At 40.3% G+C, this 21,597-nt stretch overlaps 1 protein-coding gene across 2 annotated transcripts in view; it reads right to left on the bottom strand.

The window, feature by feature from the left end:
* Positions 1 to 1,421: 1,421 nt before the first annotated feature.
* Positions 1,422 to 21,597, bottom strand: part of ano8b (anoctamin 8b) — a 72,161-nt gene continuing 51,985 nt past the window's right edge. The window contains exons 7-19 of one of the 2 annotated variants that reach the window (XM_041792381.1): positions 20,047 to 20,174; positions 19,788 to 19,949; positions 19,559 to 19,711; positions 19,333 to 19,459; positions 19,118 to 19,173; positions 18,961 to 19,035; positions 13,365 to 13,612; positions 12,861 to 13,020; positions 12,307 to 12,696; positions 9,335 to 9,526; positions 6,686 to 6,817; positions 6,085 to 6,195; positions 1,422 to 3,597 (exon numbers count right to left, since the gene is read on the bottom strand). In XM_041792381.1, the coding sequence (XP_041648315.1) occupies positions 2,845 to 3,597; positions 6,085 to 6,195; positions 6,686 to 6,817; positions 9,335 to 9,526; positions 12,307 to 12,696; positions 12,861 to 13,020; positions 13,365 to 13,612; positions 18,961 to 19,035; positions 19,118 to 19,173; positions 19,333 to 19,459; positions 19,559 to 19,711; positions 19,788 to 19,949; positions 20,047 to 20,174 (2,687 nt within the window). In that variant the 3' untranslated portion in view covers positions 1,422 to 2,844. The remainder of the gene's footprint in view (positions 3,598 to 6,084; positions 6,196 to 6,685; positions 6,818 to 9,334; positions 9,527 to 12,306; positions 12,697 to 12,860; positions 13,021 to 13,364; positions 13,613 to 18,960; positions 19,036 to 19,117; positions 19,174 to 19,332; positions 19,460 to 19,558; positions 19,712 to 19,787; positions 19,950 to 20,046; positions 20,175 to 21,597) is intronic. The other variant, XM_041792382.1, reaches the window with a different exon arrangement.

Genomic DNA, 21,597 nt, shown 5'->3' with positions numbered 1-21,597 from the left:
GGTACCAGTATCAGGTATCAGTGCCAATAGCAAGCCCAAGAACTAGTAATCAGACTCATAAAATATAGCAGATGCTGTACTCTATCATTTTAAAGCATGATGTTAGCCTCTCATTATGAACCTAGCACAAAAAGGAAGTAATTTTATGTTTGGTAGATCATTTCCTTTTTTGTAATAAAGCTTCAAGGCATTAAATCTTATACTATCAGAAAGTCTGTCTATTTTTCTCTTTTAAATGGTGCCACATTTGTAAGGAACATGCATTTGTGGGATGAGCAGCAGAGTTGAGTATGTGGGCTGCGCCCATGCAAAATTTGCCAGATCTCCTCTGCCAGTGCCAAAGAGCTTATTCTGTTTTGAATCTTTTTTGGTGGATTGTATGATTGAAGTCTGAAGAACCAAGATATATTGGCAATTTAACAATTTATTCATTTAACAAGCAGGAGACTCATTAGTGTGTGGAAGAACCATACACAGCCACAACATCCTGGCACCTCCTCCTCATGCTGTTTACAAACCTGATCACACACTGCTGTGGGATGGAATCCCAATCTTACACCAGCATTTGTCACAAGTCAGTCCCATAAGGGTTAAATGGGGTTGAGGTCAGGACTGCTGGCAGGCCATTCCATCCTCTCCACTCCCAAATTCTGGAGGTAGTCTCTGATAAACCCCGCTCTGTGGGGGCGAGCATTGTCATGTTGGAGGATAGAGTTTGGTCTCGGACTGTGGAGGTATGGGATTGCCACTGGTTTCAGAATCTCACCATTATATCTCTGTATTGAGATTGCCTCCAATGATGACAAGCCTCGCCCCACACCACCACGCCTCCTGGCAGGAGACTGGAGATTGGCTGTGTGCAGTCTGTTCCAGATTGTCCTGGCAGAGAGCTGTCTGCCATATCGTCCTGCAAACCTACGGTTCCTAAGTGCTGACAGTGTGAGGAAACAGTCTTCTTGGGGTGTCGTCTTCTTGGGACCTGTCTCTGACATCCCCAGTTCTATGGTACTTGGCCTTCAGTTTGGAGATGGTACTAGGGCTCACTCCAAATAATGCAGAAAATTTGTTCTGTGGAACACCAGCTTGAAGTTGCCCTATGACGTGGGCCCTATCCAGATCAGTCAAACGCGGCATGCCGATTCTTGGAGCAGACACCTACTGACCACTGTAGCAGGGCCCATGCTCACAGGTGCTGGCAATCAGGAGCTAATCAGGCACCTGATTGTCCTGGGGGGTACCAGAAGCTCAAAACAAGAGTCAATAGCAACAGCAAAATAAGCGTTTTGGCATTGGCAGAGAAAATTTGGCAAAATTTTCATGGGCACAACCCACATACTCAGCTCTGCTGCTCATCCCACAAATGCCTAATCCTTACAAATGTGGCACCATTTGTGGCACTGCTTAAAAGGGAAATAAATAGATTTTCAACAGTATAAGATTTATTGCCAAGAAGCATTGTTAAAACAAAGAAATAGTGTACCAAACACAAATTTTCTTACTTTTTGTATGAAGTTTAACTGAGAATGACTAGAGGGGATTTAAAAGTATGCATTGATAACTTGTCAAAAGGAGGGATGAAGAACATCTGATGAAAATACTTTCAAAACAATTGTTAGAACATTTATGGTATTATCAAGTACACATATCTGTACCCCGTATGGTTTGAGTACTCAAATGGAGTAAATGTTATATCAGTGCATCCCTAGTGATAATGCAGTGGAACAACAAAACACACATCTAAAATTAACAGTATTATCCGAAAAAATGCTGCTTTGGTTAAAAAAAGAAACTCCCATCATTGTGATTTGCACTGCATTGCAGAGATGCAGCAAATAGTGACTTAAAGACGAGCAACAATCTGATAATTTAGATGATTTTTTGTGTGAAAAGTGGAAAGAAAACCATCCATCTTTGCATAATGCCACGAGGCAGGCTGGTGTCTCCATGCACGGCGTAGGGATTTAGTGCAAATGTTAACTTCTTTAACTCTACGCTCGATTGCCAAGTCTGGTTAGAGAGTGAGCACCATCTGTGTTTACATGGCACTCTACGGGCTTGGATGGAGACCAGCACGCAACAGGCTTCCTGCTTGAACTTCTCAAAATCACCTTCATCTACCTCTGATTTATTTTTTGCTTTTTCTTGTCTCTGGTGTGTTTGCTCTCTTGGGAAAATACTGGAATTCAAACTATCTTCTTTTTGCTACTGTCACAGTAAGGGCAGCAGCATTCAAAGCCCAAACATCACCTCTGCTTTGAAAATAAAGCTGGTGATTAATCAGGGATGTTTATTAAGGGAGGGATGGGGTAATGATAAGAAGAATTAAAACACTGATTGATATTGCTTTTCCTTTTTTCCCACTTCATTATAAAAGTGAAGGGCCAAAATTCCTCACAGTTTAAAATGAGTCAAAATCACATGTTGTGAAAGCTAAAAAACACTCCTGGCTGTTTCATGAACAATCTGTGATCTTCTCATACAAATGAAACTTTTTGAACCCTTTAGCAAGATGCTTACAATTTATGACTAGAAGAAATCAAGAAACACAGCTCTCTGCTTTAAAGGCTTAAAAATATAAGAAACGCAGCTCATGCATTTCTTTATGTATTGCAGACAAGGAAGGATTCGATGTTTTTGTGTGTTTTTGTGTTTGCTATGGTAGGAGGGCTTATGTCTTTCTTACAAAGCCTGTTTTTTGTCTCTCAGCATAAAAGCAAACAAGTCATCTCTCATCAGTTTCAAGTACCTCAACTCTGATCCTGTGATCACACAGCAGGTAGGTCACAGTAACCACACCCCGTCTCTGGTTCTGATAAAACCGACAACTTCGTTTCTACGGAGCTACTACACTTTAGAGCCAGAGGGGTCCAAGTCTATCGAGTGTCCATTCTCTGACCCCTCTCCTCCAGGTGAGGGGATCTCTTCTGGAACACCATTCAGGTCAGATCTGGATGCTTGTCTCTCTGAAGTCTGTGATGATGATGATGACGATGATGACAATGCTTCCCCGGATCTGGGCAGCGGGGCTCCGTTCACACACGTCCCACCCTCAGATTTTCCAAAGTTAAAGAGTTTCCCAGGGTTGAAGGCTTTGCTGGGTGACTGAGAACGCTCCTGAGAGCTGCTACCTGATGATGAAGATGACGATGCTGTTGCTGTGGGGTTAGCTGTTGCACTGATAGCCGCAGAGGATGCCGCCACAGCACCTTCCTTCTTATTCTCGGGAGATTTGAGAAATTTGAAGCTCAGGAAGCCGGGCAGCTTGGGCTCGCTGCCCGTGGGTGACTGAGGGGAGCGGGCACCCCCAGAGGAGAATTTACTCTGCAGCGGGATGATCTGCTTCAGCTTCATCACGTTGTTGTTGGCCAACAGAGAGCTCGGCCTCTTGGGTTTGTCAGACCCGCTGCCTCCTCCCCCGGGTCGAGATTTACTGCCATGACTTTTGTCATGGTGATGATCCCCGGAGGAGTCGCCCTTGCCATCTTCCCGCTCCCTCTCTCTGCGGGCCATGTGCTCCGCCTGCCTCTGTCGCTCCTCCTCCTCCCTCTTCCTCCTCTGCAGCTGCTGGTAATGCTGCTGTGCCTGCCGCTCGTGCTTCTGCAGAGGGAAGGGAAATGTTCTCAGTGTGTTTACGACAATCAGCACCAAACCAGCAAAGCGTTACAATACTGCAGCAAACAAATCCCTTAGTAAGAATTCTGAATATACTACTGCAGCTAAAACTACATACTCATCTCTGTCAGAGTTCTACATATTGTAGAGAAACTGATTTTATTTGAATCATTAATAGAATATCACTGAAATCAAAGCAACTCTGAAGAAAAAAATCTAATCTTACTACGGTACTTATTTTGTCTTTTTGCCAGTCTCAAATTTCTCATCACACTTATTAATTTCTCTGATAGGCATTATGGGCCACTGTACGCCAAAATAACCTGACACAGACAATATCTTCTCCAAGGTTCTCACTCTGATGAACTTGTATAACCCTTCATCCCTCATGTAACTTTTCACTGTTTTATAAGCACTGTAAACTTTAATTAAAATACTGTAATTAAAAACTTAACCTCTGGCCTTTGCACTGTTTTTTTTTTTTTTTAATAAAACTATCCCATCTACCTCATGTAAATCTGCCACACCATTATATAATATATTATCCATCATGATCATGCTTATTCAGCAACCTTGCACTCCTTGTTACTGCACATGGTTGTGTATATGTAAATTAAAATGTTAAATTAGGGCTTGTTACATATTTGAATTTAAAATCCGTATCAGTTTTTATTGTTTATGTTTATCAGTTCATTCCTGTAGAATGACAAAAAAGCTAACCAGAGCCAAATTCCTTCTTTGTGTAAGCATACTTAGACAAAAATTTCATTTTAATTCTGATAAGTGATATTCACCTGACATGTTATATTAAGAAATGAAAAGCAAAAAATAAGGTCTGAACCACTTATAGAAGGTAAACAATATCTACCAATATAGCAAGAAAGTTTTGCTTGGATGTCTTCAAATGAGATGTACAATTAAAGATTAAAAATATATCTTTTTTTAAGGCATGCACTCAAAAAACTGGTATGGCAATATACCATCATGTACTCATAGCCAGCACATGTATCTTATCTATCTTGACTAACTCTACTGTTAATGCATATGGACTTACACATATTTGTTAAAATTAGGGGCGTCAGCATCAATGCATGAATTATGATTAATTACACTCTATGATTACTGCATTCATTTAAAAAAAAAGAAAAAGAAAAAAACGAGTATTTGCATGCTTTATTGTTCCTTTCAGCACACTTTGGTTAAGTCCCAGCAGCATCTCCCTGCAGCCACAGTGATGAAAAAAGTCCACCACTGCTCCTTAAAGCCTCATTTCAATTTAAAAAACTCACAGACAGCTCTGTGGACAAGTCAAGAGTAAATATCTGTCAATGCAGCAAGAAAATCTGTCTGAATGTCCTGAACTGAGATTTCTAATTTAAATGTAAACATCTAACTGAAAGGCACCTACCAAGTAAAATTAGCTTGCTGCATTGCTGCACTCACAAAATCACAGTGGAAATATATCATCATGTACTCCTTGCCAATACATATACAGATGTTACAGAATGGATATGTCCTCAACAGTAGTTTTAAAATACCTGTCCTTTATGATGCAGTTAACATAAAAGCCAACAGATGCTAAACTGCATGAAGCACTGGGTTTTTCCAGTTTTCTTCAAATACCACAAAGTGAAGAGCTGGATGTGTCTTTATCAACAAGTCTTTATCAATGCATGACAAGACACCAAGCTAATTAGTAGTAAGCATCAAAAGTTAGAACTGCTATACTGGGCCATCCCATCCAGCAATAAATGATGCTGTAAAGGCAAATTTCGCTCAACTTCTTAACGGTATCAAAAGATAACAAGCTACACTCTTATTCTTTCTTTGTTTGTTAAGAGTTTTTGATTAAAGAGCTGTGCAGCATACTTGATAATGACGGCTTCAGGCAGCTGCTTATTGAGTGTGAGTCCCAACATTTAATCCCTACTCGCTGGTTCATTAAACGCTGTGGTGTCCATGTTGAATGCAGATGAAAATCAAAACGACTTGCAATTTCATGCAAGAATTCTTCCAAATGCAAGTGGTTTAATAGTATAGTGACTGTGTGAAAAACAAAAGCAAGAGTGAATTCTGTGTAGGACATGATTTTTATCCAATATCAGTGTATATCATGATACAAATTGTGCATCATATACTTGTTGCAGGCAAGTCAGGCCTATTTCTTCGCTTTTTACTTTTCAAAATAAGATATTAATCTGGTCTTGTGAGGTAAAAGTGGCTCATACACAAGTGTCATTAGATATTTTTTAATTAGAAATACGACAAATATTGTCCTAGATTTGAGTTTATCTTGTGCAGTTCTGCAGCACAGGACATTACATGTCCTGCCACTGATGTTATGTTTAATTTTTTGTCCATAATGACTTGATTCTTTGAATCCTCAAATCAAAATCCCTGATAAATCTTAATAATTCCTTCTCCTGTAACCCCTCTATTAAAAGTCTGAAGTGTCATCATCCCTTCATTTACCTTGAAGGCTTCCCTGCGCTGATAATCCAGTTTAGCCATCTCCTCTCTGACCCATGTGGGAATATCAGGGATGGCCACATGGATGACATACTTCAGGAGGATTGCAAAGTGCTGCAGATGGAGAGAGAGAAAATAATTGAATTAAAAAAAAAAACAATCAGATAGAGCATAATACTCTGCAATGTGCTATTATGTGAACTAACTCTTGCACAACATCAACTGGGCCATGAAATCCTCCTTCTGATAGGCCTGACTTCTTTATCAGGCCAAGATGGAGCCGCAGGCTGTTTACCTCCTTCCCAATATAGGCAGGAACACAGTGAACCGCAAACACAACCAGCATCCAAATGTTAAAAGACGAGACTTAACCTGTCATATAGCTTGGAAATTCAGAAAGCCATTTTGTCTTCATTAAATTTGATCAATCTGAGCAGCATTTTTGCGAAATATTCTGCCATATAAGCCCGTAAAGGTCTCTGTAGTTGACAAAGTCAGTAGTTAACTGGCTCTTTTTTTATTTTCCCTTCCCTGGGGAAAAAAGTGAAGTAAGCATTTCTCCAAGCAATTAAAACAGACTGTCAAGAAGATGAGCTGCAGTTACCTCGAGGATGACGATGGAGATAATGGCCATTTCAGGGCTGAGCCATGGGAAGAGACGCTGCAGCTGACCACACTGACCAATCAGGTAACAGTTGACTATGATGGCAATCAGGCCCATGGCTTCCATGGCAGTCTGTGAAGGAGTAAAAAGGTACAAATTAACCTAGAATTCACACTGTCTTTGGATTTTGAACTTTTTTCTATAGATAAATATTAAGGATTCAATTTGACTTTTGTTCTGCTCTTATCAGCCTTGTACTGATGATATGGGACATTTACAGAACCATCGGCTGTGATAACATGTTGTAGATATGTCACATATGTATGGAAAGTGGCATATGATTTGTACATCAAAGCCCAATTTTTACTTCTGCATTAACTCTACATTGTAGCATATGCCATTGGACTGCTTAGCCCTCAACCATATACAGATAAATGAACAGACTGCAAGCTCTGTGATTCGTCCACTGGGTTGCACTGGTGACTGTCAGTCTCTGAGTAATGTCTACAGGCATATTCTGTGTACTATGGTGTTAGATAAATGGCTGCAAATGGCAAATTAAGTCAAACCTACTTGCCTGTGTTGAAAATATCTGAAGTGCAATTATTCAACAATTTCTCAGCGGTAGAACAAATGCAAAGAGTTCCATCATCTTCTGCTTCAGCTGATTCGGCATCTATACTTTCCATCTCCTTCAATGTCCCTGCTCTTTTCTGTACAATTGAATGAGCTGCTGGTAAATATTCATAAGCTGCAACTCCAACATCATACACTCTGCTTCAGTTACCATTATTTTCTGTACACAAATAAGCAGGATATGTGTCCACAGCATTAAAAACTGGCATAAAAATCACACTGCTATGTAGGGTTTGGATAGAGAATTGTAAAGTTATGTGGACATTCTTTTGTACATGCATGAAGTGCTTACCCCACCAAAAGGCTACTAAAGCATAGATTCAATTTAGATGTATAAAAAGGTTTAAACGGACAGAGCAACATCTGACAAGGAGTAAAGCCAAAAGATGTAGAGCTCCCCCTACTGACTGCCTGCAGTGCAGGTCATAAACCTTGCAATTTAAACAATGTGACATGGGTCAAACTATACAGTTAAATACAAGTCTAATATATTTTTCTTAATCTGGAATCAGTCATGATAGTCACTTATTATCACATCAGGTTATCATTAAAATGATAATAATAATGATAAAAGATAAATAAAAAAATACAAAATAAAAAATATACATATACATATAACAATGATTATAATAAAACTGAAAGAAAAAATGTTTATATCACCTTAGCATCAGAAATAAAGGTTACAGATATACAATGACACATAGAAGGAAATCTGACAATCCAAAAGTCCAAAATATTATGTACAGCTGTGAAGAGTCTTGTTGGTCCAGGCATTTGGTTAAAGCTCAACATCAAACTGTATTGTTGATGTTAATCTGGTGGCAGTACAGGTAGGTTCCAAAGGTATGTCAAAAACAGTTGCCACCTTTTATGGAAGGTGTCTGTTGCCCCCTTGAGAGTATATATGATTTTTTCAAGCTGTAAAAAGAATATAACATCACTAAGCCATGTAGAGTGCACGAGTGGAGTTAGAGATTTCCAGAATAGCAGTATCCTTCTTCTGGCCAGTAGTAACAAAAAGACAATCATGTCTGACATGGCTGCAATGCAGGGAAAAGGAGCTGTAGATATACTAATTATCGCTATGAGAGGGCAGGGATTAATTTGAATTTTAAGCCCCTTTGAAATAGTTTTAAAAATGGCTGACCAATACCTTCCCAGCTTTGGACACGACCAGAACATGTGCGAGAGAGTAGCGGGACCAGTAGAACAGCAAGGACATGCTGTACTGACATTGTGATACAACTCTGCCAGACGAGCATTACAGAAATATTTTCTATTCGTTAATTCGTCGCCCAGTCCCAACCCCAGCTCAGATTCTCACCCATCTTTAGTTTTAGAGGAGTAATCACTATTAATAGAAGAGATAGTATGATAAATGCAAGAAATCAATTTTTGAGAGGTGTGAGATAGCTTAGGATTCTCTTCCCAGGTTAATTCAGAAGGACATAGAGGATAAGAAGCAAACCGTGATTGTATAAAGTGACGGATCTGAAAATAGCAGTGGAGGTCAGAGCGTGGTAGGTTATATTTGGAGCTTAATTGAGAAAAACTACAAAATGTCCCATTTTCAAATAAATCTTTAAAGGTGTTAATCCCCTGTCTGGCCCAGTTACCAAAGGTTGAGTCCAGCAGTGAGGGTGCAAAGTTATGATTAACAGTTAAGGGACCTGAAATGGAGGCTAGGTGGAAGTTAAAATGGCGTCGAAATTGGAGACAGATCTTCAAAGTGGTTTATACCAAGATGTTAGAAGAAAATTTAGAAGGGGATAGAGGCAGGGGGAATGAGCGACAGCAGAACGCGAGAAGGAGTGGCAAGAGTGTGATTCTAGAATGCACCGGTCAGTTGTTGGGGAATGAAGCCAGAACAGAATTTTCTGAATGTTGGTGGCCCAGTAGAAGAAAATTAAGTTAGGCAGAGCTAATCCACCAGCATCCCCATTGTCATTCTTTTAAATGTAACTTATTTGTCTGCTGATGTGAGTTAATGGAGTTAATGGGTGTGTTTCTGACCTGCCACTGGCCGATGCTCTCCACTCTCACTCCAAACGGCCTCTGCAGACCTGTGCAGAGCTTGAAGGCATCGCTGCGAATCTCTATGATGTTGTTGATAAGAGCGCACATGGCAGCCAGAGGGAAGGCTGAGGAGAAGAGCACCACGTAGCCAAATTGGACAAACATCTCCTGGTAGTCTTGGAAAGTGTCCTGATGGGGACAAAGAGGAGTATTAAACTTCAACAACAAAAGAAAAACCACAGAAAGTACAACCTAAAGGTTTGTACTGCTGAGCCAGAAGACAAGACTGAATTTCTGTGATCAAAAACATATGTTTCTTTATCTGTCAAATTGTCCTTTTCCATCTTCTGTAACATGATTCAGTGTTATTCTTGTCACATGTGTAACACTTGAGGGGTGTCATGTAAATAACACATGCAGGAAACCAAACCTAAGAATGAGAGGAATGAAAGTCAAGAGTGCTCCACTGGAAACATATACGGTTAAGTTGTTTATCTGCCACCATACAGCATACACACTAGTAAACCTGAGGGAAAAAATCATACTCTACATTCATTCCAGTTCATGTTTCCACTTCTGCTGTTAACTTTTCAAACATTAGCTTTCATGCATATTCTTATTACACAAATTAACATTTTAACTATTTTCATAAGAGCTGCAGGAGCTTACAGCTAAGATGTTCTCCTTCAAAGAGAGTGAGTGGGCATAATGGTTTGGTGGATTCATACAAAATGATGGAGTCATGCAAAATCTGCTCATATTGGAGTAATAAATTCAATCCAATAGTTCGAAATTTGAGTGAACTTTTCTTCCTGAATCCTCTGAGAATAAGTCAATTTTGTCATATTTCCCAAATGATTCTATACCAGTGTTCATTTCCTTGACTAAAACTATGACCAAAAATGTTGGTTGACTACCTTTATTCTATAAGAAAGACAAAAATGTAATTTAGTCTGACATTCAAACTCCATTTTATTTTTCCACTGTGAGTAAATCAGTCTAAACATGATGTATCTTTAGCTCCTCTGCCTCTCAGTTGCAGAGAGCAGGGATCCCAGGTTTTGCAGGGGGCATAGAAACACCAGTATCATCTGGAACCAGTAGCAGTCAAGGAGAATTAATGTTTTGATTAAAAGGTTTGACTAAAATATAATAATTTTTTATGGACTTAAACTGAACCAAAATGGGTTTTTTTGTACTTTTCATTGACATAAACTAGAAAAAAGGTAAAAGGTAAATGACTAAAACGTGACTAAAACTGATGAACACTGAATCCCTAAGAATAAGACTAAAGTTAAAAAAGCTGTCAAAATAAACACTTAAATGTTTTAATGTAGGTGCTACTAGCTCTAGCCACTTTTTAGTGAACCAGCTATGTTTTACTTTTCAGCTGTTTTAAGCATCTTTATGATTTTTTTTTAATTGGTCATATTATATTTTCAGAATCATCTATTGTATTCAGATTTTGAGCTTTCTCTGTGTACTCATACATAAAGCACCTTGAGGTGCATGTTTGTTGAAAAAAGTGAAGATACAAGTTCATGAATTGCAACAAACAATGTAATAGCAAGGCACATCAAGCCATTTGCAATTCACCTGTCACTAAGCCAATCACATTCCTTGCAGTTACACAATGCACTCGGACATCAAGCTCATAGACTTCCATATAAAGCATTAGAAAGTTTGATTTTCCCATGGTTTCACTGAAATGTATGCATTTATAAAATAGTCAAATGAAGTGTATGGGGTAAAGGCAACCCTGATAAGAGGTTTCCTGAGAGGCAAGAGAATGGAGTGTATTTTATCCTGTTCGCTAAACCCAGGGTTCTTACACATGTCCAAAAAACAAATTTAAGACTGTTTAAGACCGTTTTAAAACCTGAGCTGAGAGAAACGAATACCATTTTTTGTGCTGCAAACAGTCAAAAATGAAAGGGATTTGAAATTTTTCAACAGAGCTGGATTATCTGGTTTAATGCACTTATAATAAAATGTCAATTGATAAGGAATAAGATTGTTTTTGTTATAATAACCAAATTTGATGATTTCTGGCCCATTAAATGCCTCTTTTCTATCAATATATGGTAAGTGACTTTTGCCATGATGCACAACAAGCATACATTCAAAAAAATAATTAAATTAGAAAAAAATATAGGTAGAAAAATATTTGATACAGATATATCTAAGTCAATTACTTTCTAAAATTTAAGACCACTCACCAGTAAAGATGAGACTTTTTAAGACTTTTTGTGGCCTTGAATAAAAAAAAGTCAAATTAAAACTTATCAAGGATCTGCAGGAACTCTGCTTATATAAACAAAGCAAACTGTCACCTTTGGACTAAAGAAGATCAACAAGTATGTCTAAAATTTCTCTTTGATAAGACAACAAAGAATGTATAACTTCATAAATTATGTCTGTAACATCCTGTCTGACATCCCCAGGCAGCAACTTTGCCTTAAAGAATTACCAGAAGTTAGCTAACCACTGCTAATGTTATGGCAAACTTTAGCTTCATAACATAGGCTCATCATATCGTCTTTACAATTTACTATATTTGTTCTCTGATCATCAAAAATTACTGTTAATGGTAATAAAAGGTCATAGTTTAAGCCCACCCAACTGAAACTATGAACTCAGGCAGCATGCTCATTGTTTGTCTGAATCAGCAAAGGGGGGCAGGCTTAGCACAGGTCAGTTCTTGGCTGCTCCTATGTAACACACATTTTACTTCTGACTAATTATCTCACAAGATCAGAGACTGTGACAAGATTTTTGGTTAAATTCAGTTTTTTACTAAACTTTTTACCCTAATCAATTTCCCTCTTGTCTGAGTTTGCACTTCCAGAAGCTCTTCGACAGAGGTGATTAACAAACTGCTAACACTACCATTAGTTGTAATGAGTCTAAATTGCCTTTAAACCAGAGCTTAAAGAATAAGACTATAAAGACTGTGGAGTCATTCTTACTGCGTAAGTCTGCATGCAGCTCTCCATCTCAGCCTGAGTGAGCGTGTTGCTCTCTCTCTCCTCAGGCGGGTCCATCCACGACTCTCTTTTTGTCTTTAGCTCAGGTCTCTCTGTGCTTCTGCCTCTTCGCCTGTGTCGCAGTGACGTGCTGCTCTCAGACCCAGAAGGCAGCGAGGCAGCAGCAGCACCGGCAGAAGCATGAATTCCCTCCGCTGCACCTGTCCCTCCCCCGCCTGCCTCCTTCACATCATGGATGCCATTATCGTCGTCGTCATCGCACAGTTCAAACACAGAGGCAGGGTCCATGCCTTTTTCCACCATGGTGGGGCTCCCCTCTTCGAGGAAACTGCTGTCCATGGGGGGTCCGCTGCAGACAGGCCTTCTGTCCACCTTTAAAACATAACAACATTCATTAGAATAACAAAAAACCCCAAAATGATTACTACAAACTGCTTTCACTGCATTTTCATAATAGCTCTTGTAAGGGTTGTTCAAAATGCTCCATCAGAGGCATATTCACACCTCATGAATTTCTATTATCACACAGCTTTTACCTTCTCTATAAAACTGACTTTTCTCAGCTTCAATCCGCAGTCGATCAGACTTTCCTCCTCCGTCTCCCCTTCGCTGAACCTCCCGCTGTCCGCCTCGTCCCTCTCACCTCCCTCCTCTTCATCAGGCACCCCGCATCCGCCATTCAAACACTTCTTCTCCCTGAGAGAGGTCAAAGGGACAGACAGACATCAGACAGTCAGTGTGTATGTGTTAAATACTGCTTAGTGTCCAACCAGCATGAATCATACCTGCATGCAGACAATGTCAAGTGCACATAAAAAGGCTTTTAATTTCAGAGCATGCTGGCGTGTTTGTAGTGACTAATACTTTGAGTGGTGGTGTAAATGAAAACTGTGAAAACAGAAATGTCACTCTTCATCTCGCTGATCTTGTAAGAAAGTGACACATTCTTTCTGTGCTGATAAAAGATGTAGTCAAGCTGCTTAAACTGTAGCAATCCTATACATATTTACTGCATTAAGAGTTAAAATAAGAGGGTAAACCTTCTTTCTGACTGCCCTAGCCCAGGCCGGGTCCCCCTCAGACCCGGCCCAGGCATAGTCTGGTCAGTTGGGGAGGCCTGGGCTTTTCCAGCAGCCAGCCGGGCATACTTCAGCAACACGGAGAGCAGCAAGTCCCACACTGCTCGCAGCGTGAGCTCGCCCAGTTTGTGGCGCTCATACAGGTAAGGCTGCAGCACCTCCTTCACATTTTGAAGGAACTGTCGAATGATGAGAAGAGTGGCCAGCATCTGGCGAGAAAAAAAATCACAACTGAATCAGGTGCTGCGCTGAGTGATAACTGAATGCAAAAATACTGTTGGAATAATTAGAGAATTTAAAAGGAATGCTTCCCTGGAAATGCAGAAAGCTTTAGGTCGGAAATGGGCAGATAGAGCAGAAGCAGAGAAGGACATTACCACAGGCTTAGAGAGCAGGAAGATACACCCTTATTGAACAAATACAACCAATCAATCAAAACATAATTACGAATGCAAACTTCATCCACGAGCAAATTACATTACAGAAAACCAGTGCAGAGCTGTTTCCTGTACATTTAAATGCTCATCACTGATTGGATCGAGTCCAAAAGGGACAACAGAACCTGAACATGCATCAGTACAACTTATTTAATACTTTACCATAATGAGTAAATTGTAGTTGCTTTCTTGAGACCTCAACTTTTCTATTGCTAATACGAGAGTTCCCAAAGCAAAGACAGACCAGGGTTGTCACAACACTGGGATTTTAACCTTTCTAATTGTATTGGTAAAAATCAAACAGTTCATAGCTTTCAGTAATGAGACCACACAGAGGCCAAGAGGGCAAAAAAAAACACCCAGAACAGTGGCTGCTACACTATATAAACAAAAGTATTTGGTCACCTGACCATTACACCAACTGGGACTGTAATGAAACTGTAATCAAATACATGTACTTTTATATGGATTTGGTCCCCCTTTTGCAGCTATAACAGCTTCCACTTTTCTTGGAAGGCTTTCCACAAGATTTTGGAGTGTTTCTGTGAGAGTCTGTGCCCATTCATTCTGTAGAGCATTTATGAGGTCAGACACTGATGCTCTCCGTTCCAATTTATCCCAAAGGTGCTTAAGGTCAGGGCTCTGTGCTAGACGGTCAAGGTCTTCCACACTAAACCATGTCTTTATGGTCCTTGCTTTGTGCACTGGGGCACAGTCATGTTTGAATAGAGAAGGGCCTTCCCCAAACTGTTGCTACAAAGTTGGAAGCATAGCATTGTCCATAATGTCTCGGTATACTGGAGCATTAAGATTAGCCTTCACTGACAATAAGGGGTCCAGCCCAAAGCCTGAAAAACAGCCCTATACCGTTATCCCTCCACCAAACTTTAAAGTTGGCACAGTGCAGTTTGGCAGGTAATTTTCTTCCCAACTCGCCCATCTGACTGCCAACCAAAGAAGCATGATTTGTCACTCCAAAGAACACGTTTCCACAGCTCCACTGCTCGATGGTTTGCTTTACACAGCTCCATGCAACGCTTGGCTTTGGACTTGGTGATGTGAGGCTTGCATGCAGCTTCTTGGCCACGGAAACCCAGTCCATGAAGCTCCCACCTTACAGTTTTTGTGCTTACATAAATGCCAGTGGAAGTTCTGAACTCTTCAGCTATGGAATCAGCAGAGTGTTGGCAACTTTTACGCACCATGCACCTTAGCAATCATTGACCCCGCTCTGTAATTTTTATGGTTTTCCACTTCATGGCTGAGTTGCTGTTGCTCCTAAATGCTTCCACTTTCTAATAATATCACTTACAATAGACTGTGGAATGTCTGGCAGGGATGAAATTTCTTTTGCTTTTCTATTTTCCACTCTTTTCTATCACAAAGGTGGCAATAGAAAATCCCAGTACCACGCTTGAAGTCTCTGAGGTCTTCAGAACAACCTATTTTGTATCACAAATGTTTGCAAATAGAGACTACATGGCTAGGTGCTTGATTTTTTACACCTGTGGCAACAGGTCTGATTGACACACTTGAATTCAACAATTAACAGGGTGTAGCCAAATACTTTTGTCCATATAGTGTGTCTTTAGCCCTTTAAACATGCTCATAGGGCACTCATTTATCACGTTATGAGGCAAATGTAACCATCAGAATTTCAAAAAATTAAAAGTAATTGTTTCCATTCAAATAATGCTGATGCAAAGCAGACAGAGGCTTTAAACTACAGCACAAAACACAAACAACTATTCCTGACATATACATAGACTGAGTGTTGATTTCAGTCTATGACGGGAGCAGACACAATTCTCTCAGATTCCTGCAGGAGCGTCAGTACAGATACGTCACAGTAAGGCAGATTTAGCCTGGCAACACCAGATGGTTTTCAGTTCAGACACTTAAAAATGACTATGCCAATGTTTATGCATAGTCAGGTTTTGAATCTGTTTCATGGACAGCTATGGTTGCTACTAATATTCTAGCATGTGAAAATTAACTAAGAACAGTCCTATCAGCTTTGGGGTTTTTTTCAGTGTTGTGAGGCAGTTTGGTGGTAACTGATGTTTGAGGTTAAATGTATGTACATTCTTATGTATAGTTGCATTAACTGGTTGGTGATCAGACGAGGAATTTTTAAGTCAAATGATGTTAGCAGATTCTGATGAGGCACTCTGACTGAGAGTGAAGCAGAAACTGACAGACGGAGTGAGAAATTGCAATATAAGAAGTGACAGCTGTACTAGAAAAACAATTCCCACAATCAGCACAGAAGGAAAATGCCAATAGAACATACAACACTTGATTCCACATCCCCATGTCAGAGATAAAAAGCAGCAGGCAAGGTGTCACAATAGTGGAAAGAAGGATGGATCAGAAAATGAGAGATTATCTCCTGACTGCTCCATTTTTCCTTTTCTGTCACTATAAATAGTCTATTTCTTCTTGTGAGAGCCACGTCTCTGAAATAAGGAGCTTTCAAAGAGCTGCACATTCAGGATGACGGCACCTTAAAGCTCCTATGGGGAACTTTCTGGTTGTGTCAGTTTTGGTGCCCTCTGTGGACAAAGCACAGTTAAATCTAGTGCATAAGATGTACCTTTACGATTGTTGGTTGGGTCCTACATACTGATGAGACCAACATACCAGAATGAGATGCTGAAACATGCATCGTAATTACCACAACCCACCATTACCCATTACATTTCAGTGGGCCTCATTCACCAATATCTTCTTAAGATTTTTCTTAAATTTGTTCGTAAGAAAACTTTTCAGAGAAACCTACATAGGAGTTTGAAACTGCTGAGTAGTTTGCACCTGTGTTCTTAAGTTGATCACTGCCATTTGCTTGTAAGCTTGAAGCACATGCATTCTTCTCCCAATTAGCATAGCGACACTCTCTTTAGAGCCCATATAAGGGCATAAGACTACAAGGCAGTGTGCAAAAACAGAAGGCACACAGGAATAAGCAGTCGCAAGCAGGTATGTCAGTAACTTCTAATATAAATGTAACCATAAAAACAACTGTAATACAACAAAATACTTTGATAGTTCTACAGTAGATGCTGTCCTACTCCAAACCACATTTAAATAGGGGTTAAACTGTATTTTTAGCACCAGTAGTCTGTAGTAAATATATGTTGTTAACACATTATTGGCTGATGTCACAGGTGAAGATTGTGCTTTCTTCAGAAATGACACATATTATGTTGTAATATGCTACATTTATTTTCAACATGTAACATTTTTTTGTCAAGATCAAGCACTGCACATTTAAATTAGTACATGACCATACTTAAGTCTTGTATTTATGCATATTATTTTATTATGAAAAAGTGTTAAATAGATGAAAATGCAGTAAAATAGAATTAATCTATCATATTTGAGTTCTGTTGAGTGCAAAATTAAATATTTTATCCTCTCATATCAGCACTCAAATGTTCATATGAGTGCTCTGGAGAGTTCTTAGATTTTGTTCTTAGGTGCTAACCATTGAAAGATGAGAAAACTTCAGGAAATGTCAGGATCTCCTGAATAAGTTTTTCCATCCACCCATCCATTCTCTTTTGCTTATCTGAAGCCGGGTGCTGGTGGCAGCAGGTTAAGCAAGTCCACTCAGACATCCCTCTTCCCAGCGGCATTTACCAGCTCTTCCTGGGGGATTCAGAGGCGTTTCCAGGCCAGATGAGATATATAAAATCCCTCTGGCGTGTCCTAGGCCTACCCTGGAGTCTCCTCTCAGTCTGATGCACCTGGAAGACCTCCACAGGGAGTAAGAACAAATTTCTTCTTAAGAATGGTTGGTGAATGAGGCCCATTGTGTACTGCAAGCTTCACTTCTCAAAAAATGCTACAACTGACATGGAGCAGTTTGGTGGTGCCACTTTTTTACAGCTTTTCCCACCTGATTAGGTCATAATCCAGCATTCAAAGAGAACACTGGCTTACTGAGACTCCCCAGTTAGAGACAACAACTGACCAGGTGAGCAGTGTCAGGCTGTGGGTCTTTACTTCCCAACCATCATCATCGGTTGAGAGCTCAACCAGTGTACTGTTAACTAGCAGGAGTGCAAACTCCACATGATGAAAGTTAAAAGTAACAGAGCAACCTGCATAGAAACTGCACATTGTGGACTTTGCAGAATGCATTGGAAACAACCCCACAGAGGACAGATTAAACCTTTTTCTCTTCTAGGAAGCAACTTAGAAACAGACCACGGGTGTTTTCACAGAGCATCTCTGTGACAGCACTGAAAAGAATCTCTGCCATCATTACAGCTTGTGACAGTCACACTGATACACACAAGAGCATGGAACAGCAGACGCTAAACATACAAAAACAGTCAGGCATGTGCTCCTCCGCTGGCTTCACTAATCCTCATTCACTTCTTTTAGTGAATAATTCATTTGTTAAAATACATTTTATAATATCAACTCTTCTGACACCTAACATGCTGCATGGGGAACGCACATCCCAAAATCTATACAGAAATGCTAGATATTCTAATTGTCTAGTATTCTTTGGTAGTTCATTTAAAGGCATCAGTATTCATTTCAGTCCATTCTATTATCTCCTAAAAACTATTCACAGGAGCTTTAATGACACAAATTATAAAATGGGTTGGGGCAAGTAATTTTATATTCAAGTCTTCAACAAGAAAGAATCAAATTTGAAACTCTTCAAAAGAGAAAAGCAAAAAAAGCATTATTCATAAAGACCCACACTGCAGTTCAAATTCATGTCTCCATTGCCACGAAGCATGCAAAGTTTACACAGAGGAGGTCTGAATCAATGTTCAGTCATCATACTTTGGACCTGAGCAAAGCCCTGAAGAACCAGGGAACAGAGACCACAAGCATCTGGATCTTGAAGATGAGCGAAGGCAGCACATTGACCCGGACCTGCCGCTGCAGACTCCTTAACAGAGACAACACCAGCAGCATCTTCCACACAGGGACAAACAGTGGGTGTGAGGATGAAGGGTTATGGTATACAGCGCATGTAAGCAAGAGAAAGTGAGCGCTTGAGGATGGGAGTTTGCAACAATAATGGATCTTTGAGGCCAGATTAAATTATGGAGCTGATTTGTAGCAGAGAAAAATGAGGAATGGGGTTTTCTTACCTCTTTGAGCCGCTCCATGTCTTTGAGGTAGAATCCAATGTAAAAAAGGCTGAGATAAGAATTTACAAACTGAAACTGCAAGAGAAGAAAAGGGTTTAAAAATATACTCTTAAATCACACATGTAGATTAAATGTATAGTAATGAAAAAACACTCACTAGAACCATTTTGATGATGAGATTTTTCTCATAGGCACTCTGGAGTCTATAGTTTTCTATGGAAATAAAGCACAAATCATTTTCCTGTTTACCCACTGAACCACTCATGAACAATGTGTTCAACAATCCGAACTGAAAGTATTTTAATGAAACCTCTGCTCTCTGAAGGCACTCAGCTCTGAGCGTAGATGTTGGATGCTGGAGGCTCGACTCACCCATGTCATTAAGCCAGCAGGCGATTTTCCTGTACACCTCATCACATGCGGTCACAGTGATAGCAAGCATGATTTTGGGGATGAAGCGAGCCAGTCGAGGCATTTCCTTGATCCCCATCACAAACTCCTGCAGAGACACAAGGAAGGAAATGTTACTTTGAAGGGTTACAAAAAGGATTTTTACTGATTTAGCTACATTTGTTCAAGATGCCTCCTGAAGACTGACCTGCAGTTCAAAGCAGATGAGCATGACCAGGAAGACAAAACAGAGACAGAGGATACAGATGGGCAGGCTGACCAACCACCTGAACACACGCCTCCGCCACGGAGGATAGTAGAACTCCTCACAGCCTGTTATGGGACTGCAGCGCTTTACTCCCTGCAAAGAGAGGGAGAGAGAATGAAGGGCAGGAAAGAGAGGTTACAGAAAGAGTATGAGTAGTAGTTTCTCTCACCCTGAACTGCGGCCGAGGTTCCTCCAGGGATTCAGCCGGAGTGTCCAGTGTTCCCCACTTGTACGCCAGCTCTGCCCCCCTCCTCTTCCACCGCTCCAGAAACAGTGTGGCCCACACTACGTTGAACAGCGCAAACACCACACAGCAGATGTCCCGGCTCGTCTGACACAAACACAAACAAGCAAATGTTTAAGACTATGATGATGTGATGATCCTTAGAGATGTAAGCAGTTTGAGGTTCAATAGCTCCTCCCCTCACCTGGTCTGACTCCGTGAGCATCCACAGCACAAAGCCGATCACAGCAGGATACAACATAGAGGTGGTGTAAAATCCCAGCCAGGCAAAATACATCGCAATCTTCACCCCAAAATAGTCACAGATATCATCTGTAAACAGCAGTGGAAAAGTACACATTAAGATATGAAACTGTTATTATGAGAGATGTAAGTCACTAAAACTGTCAAAATTATTTTTTAAATTTCAAGATAGGCCCATCTAATCTATGAGCCTTTAGAAGAATAAATCATAAAATTTAACAAATCCAGCACTTTATCCCACTTGAAAATACAGTCATAAAAAAAGATAACAAAAACAAAAACATTTAAGGTTGATTTATTTCTTCCAAAAACATACATTATCTCTTATCGTAGCATATCCCAAATTTCCACATAGTCTGTCATCCCAGATTTCTGTCACACACTCCAGAGCATATTCCTCCCTATCTAGTTAATGTTTGAGTTTCAGTGATCCGTCTATGGCATGCGCCAGAGGCCCCAGATTTCCCTAAAACTCCAGATAGACTGTTTCACATATAAGTGACATGAGATATATTTCATATCCCTTCAGGCAACATACCAAAAATATGGCAGGAATGTGTCTCAAATGATAGTAGTATAAAGAGACCTGTTTCTGGAAGGTCCCATCACTGGTTAATCAGTATTCCTGGCTACCATTGCACCATGGAGACAAAAGAACACTTAAAGCAACTCAGAGAAAAGGTGATTGAAAAGTATGAACCAGGGGATGGATACAAAAAAGTCCAAGGCACTGAACATCCTCTGGAGTTCAGTTAAATCCATCATCAAGAAATGGAAGGAGTATTGCACATGTGTAAATCTGCCTAGATCAGGCCGTCCTCACAAACTGAATGACCGTGCAAGAAGAAGACTAGTGAGAGAGGCCACCAAGACACCGATGACTACTCGGAAGGAGTTACAAGCCTCAGCAGCTGAGATGGGAGAGACTCTGCATACGACAACTGTTGCCTGGGTTCTTCAACAGTCAAAGCTTTTTAACAGGAAAGTGGCAAAGAGAAAGCCACTGTTGAAGAAAACTCATGTTGAATCTCGACCAGAGTTTGCCAAAAGGCATGTGGGAGACTCCATGGTCAGGTGGAAGAAAGTTCTTTGGTCTGATGAGACAAATTCATGCTTTTTGGCCATCAGACAAGACACTATGTTTGGCTGACATCAAACACTTCACATCACCACAAAAACACCATTCCCACCGTGAAGCATGGTGGTGGCAGCATCATGCTGGGGGGATGCTTCTCAGCAGCCCGCCCTGGAAGGCTTGTAAAGGTAGAGGGCAAAAATGAATGCGGCAAATATAGGAAAATCCTGAAGAACAATTTTATCCAGTCTGCAAGATAGCTATGGCTTGGGGGAAGATTTATTTTCCAGCAAGACAATGACCCTGAGTATACAGCAAAAGCTACAAAGAAATGGTTTAAAGACAACAGTAAAACCCAGCTGTAGCAGCAACCTACTTCTTTTCCTGAATTTAGTTTTATTGTTTCCACCTTTAGCC

Source organism: Cheilinus undulatus, linkage group 7 (assembly GCF_018320785.1).
Source record: "Cheilinus undulatus linkage group 7, ASM1832078v1, whole genome shotgun sequence".
Taxonomy (NCBI): domain Eukaryota; kingdom Metazoa; phylum Chordata; class Actinopteri; order Labriformes; family Labridae; genus Cheilinus; species Cheilinus undulatus.
Note: the sequence above shows the minus strand (reverse complement) of the source record. Positions and strands in the feature narration are given on the sequence as shown.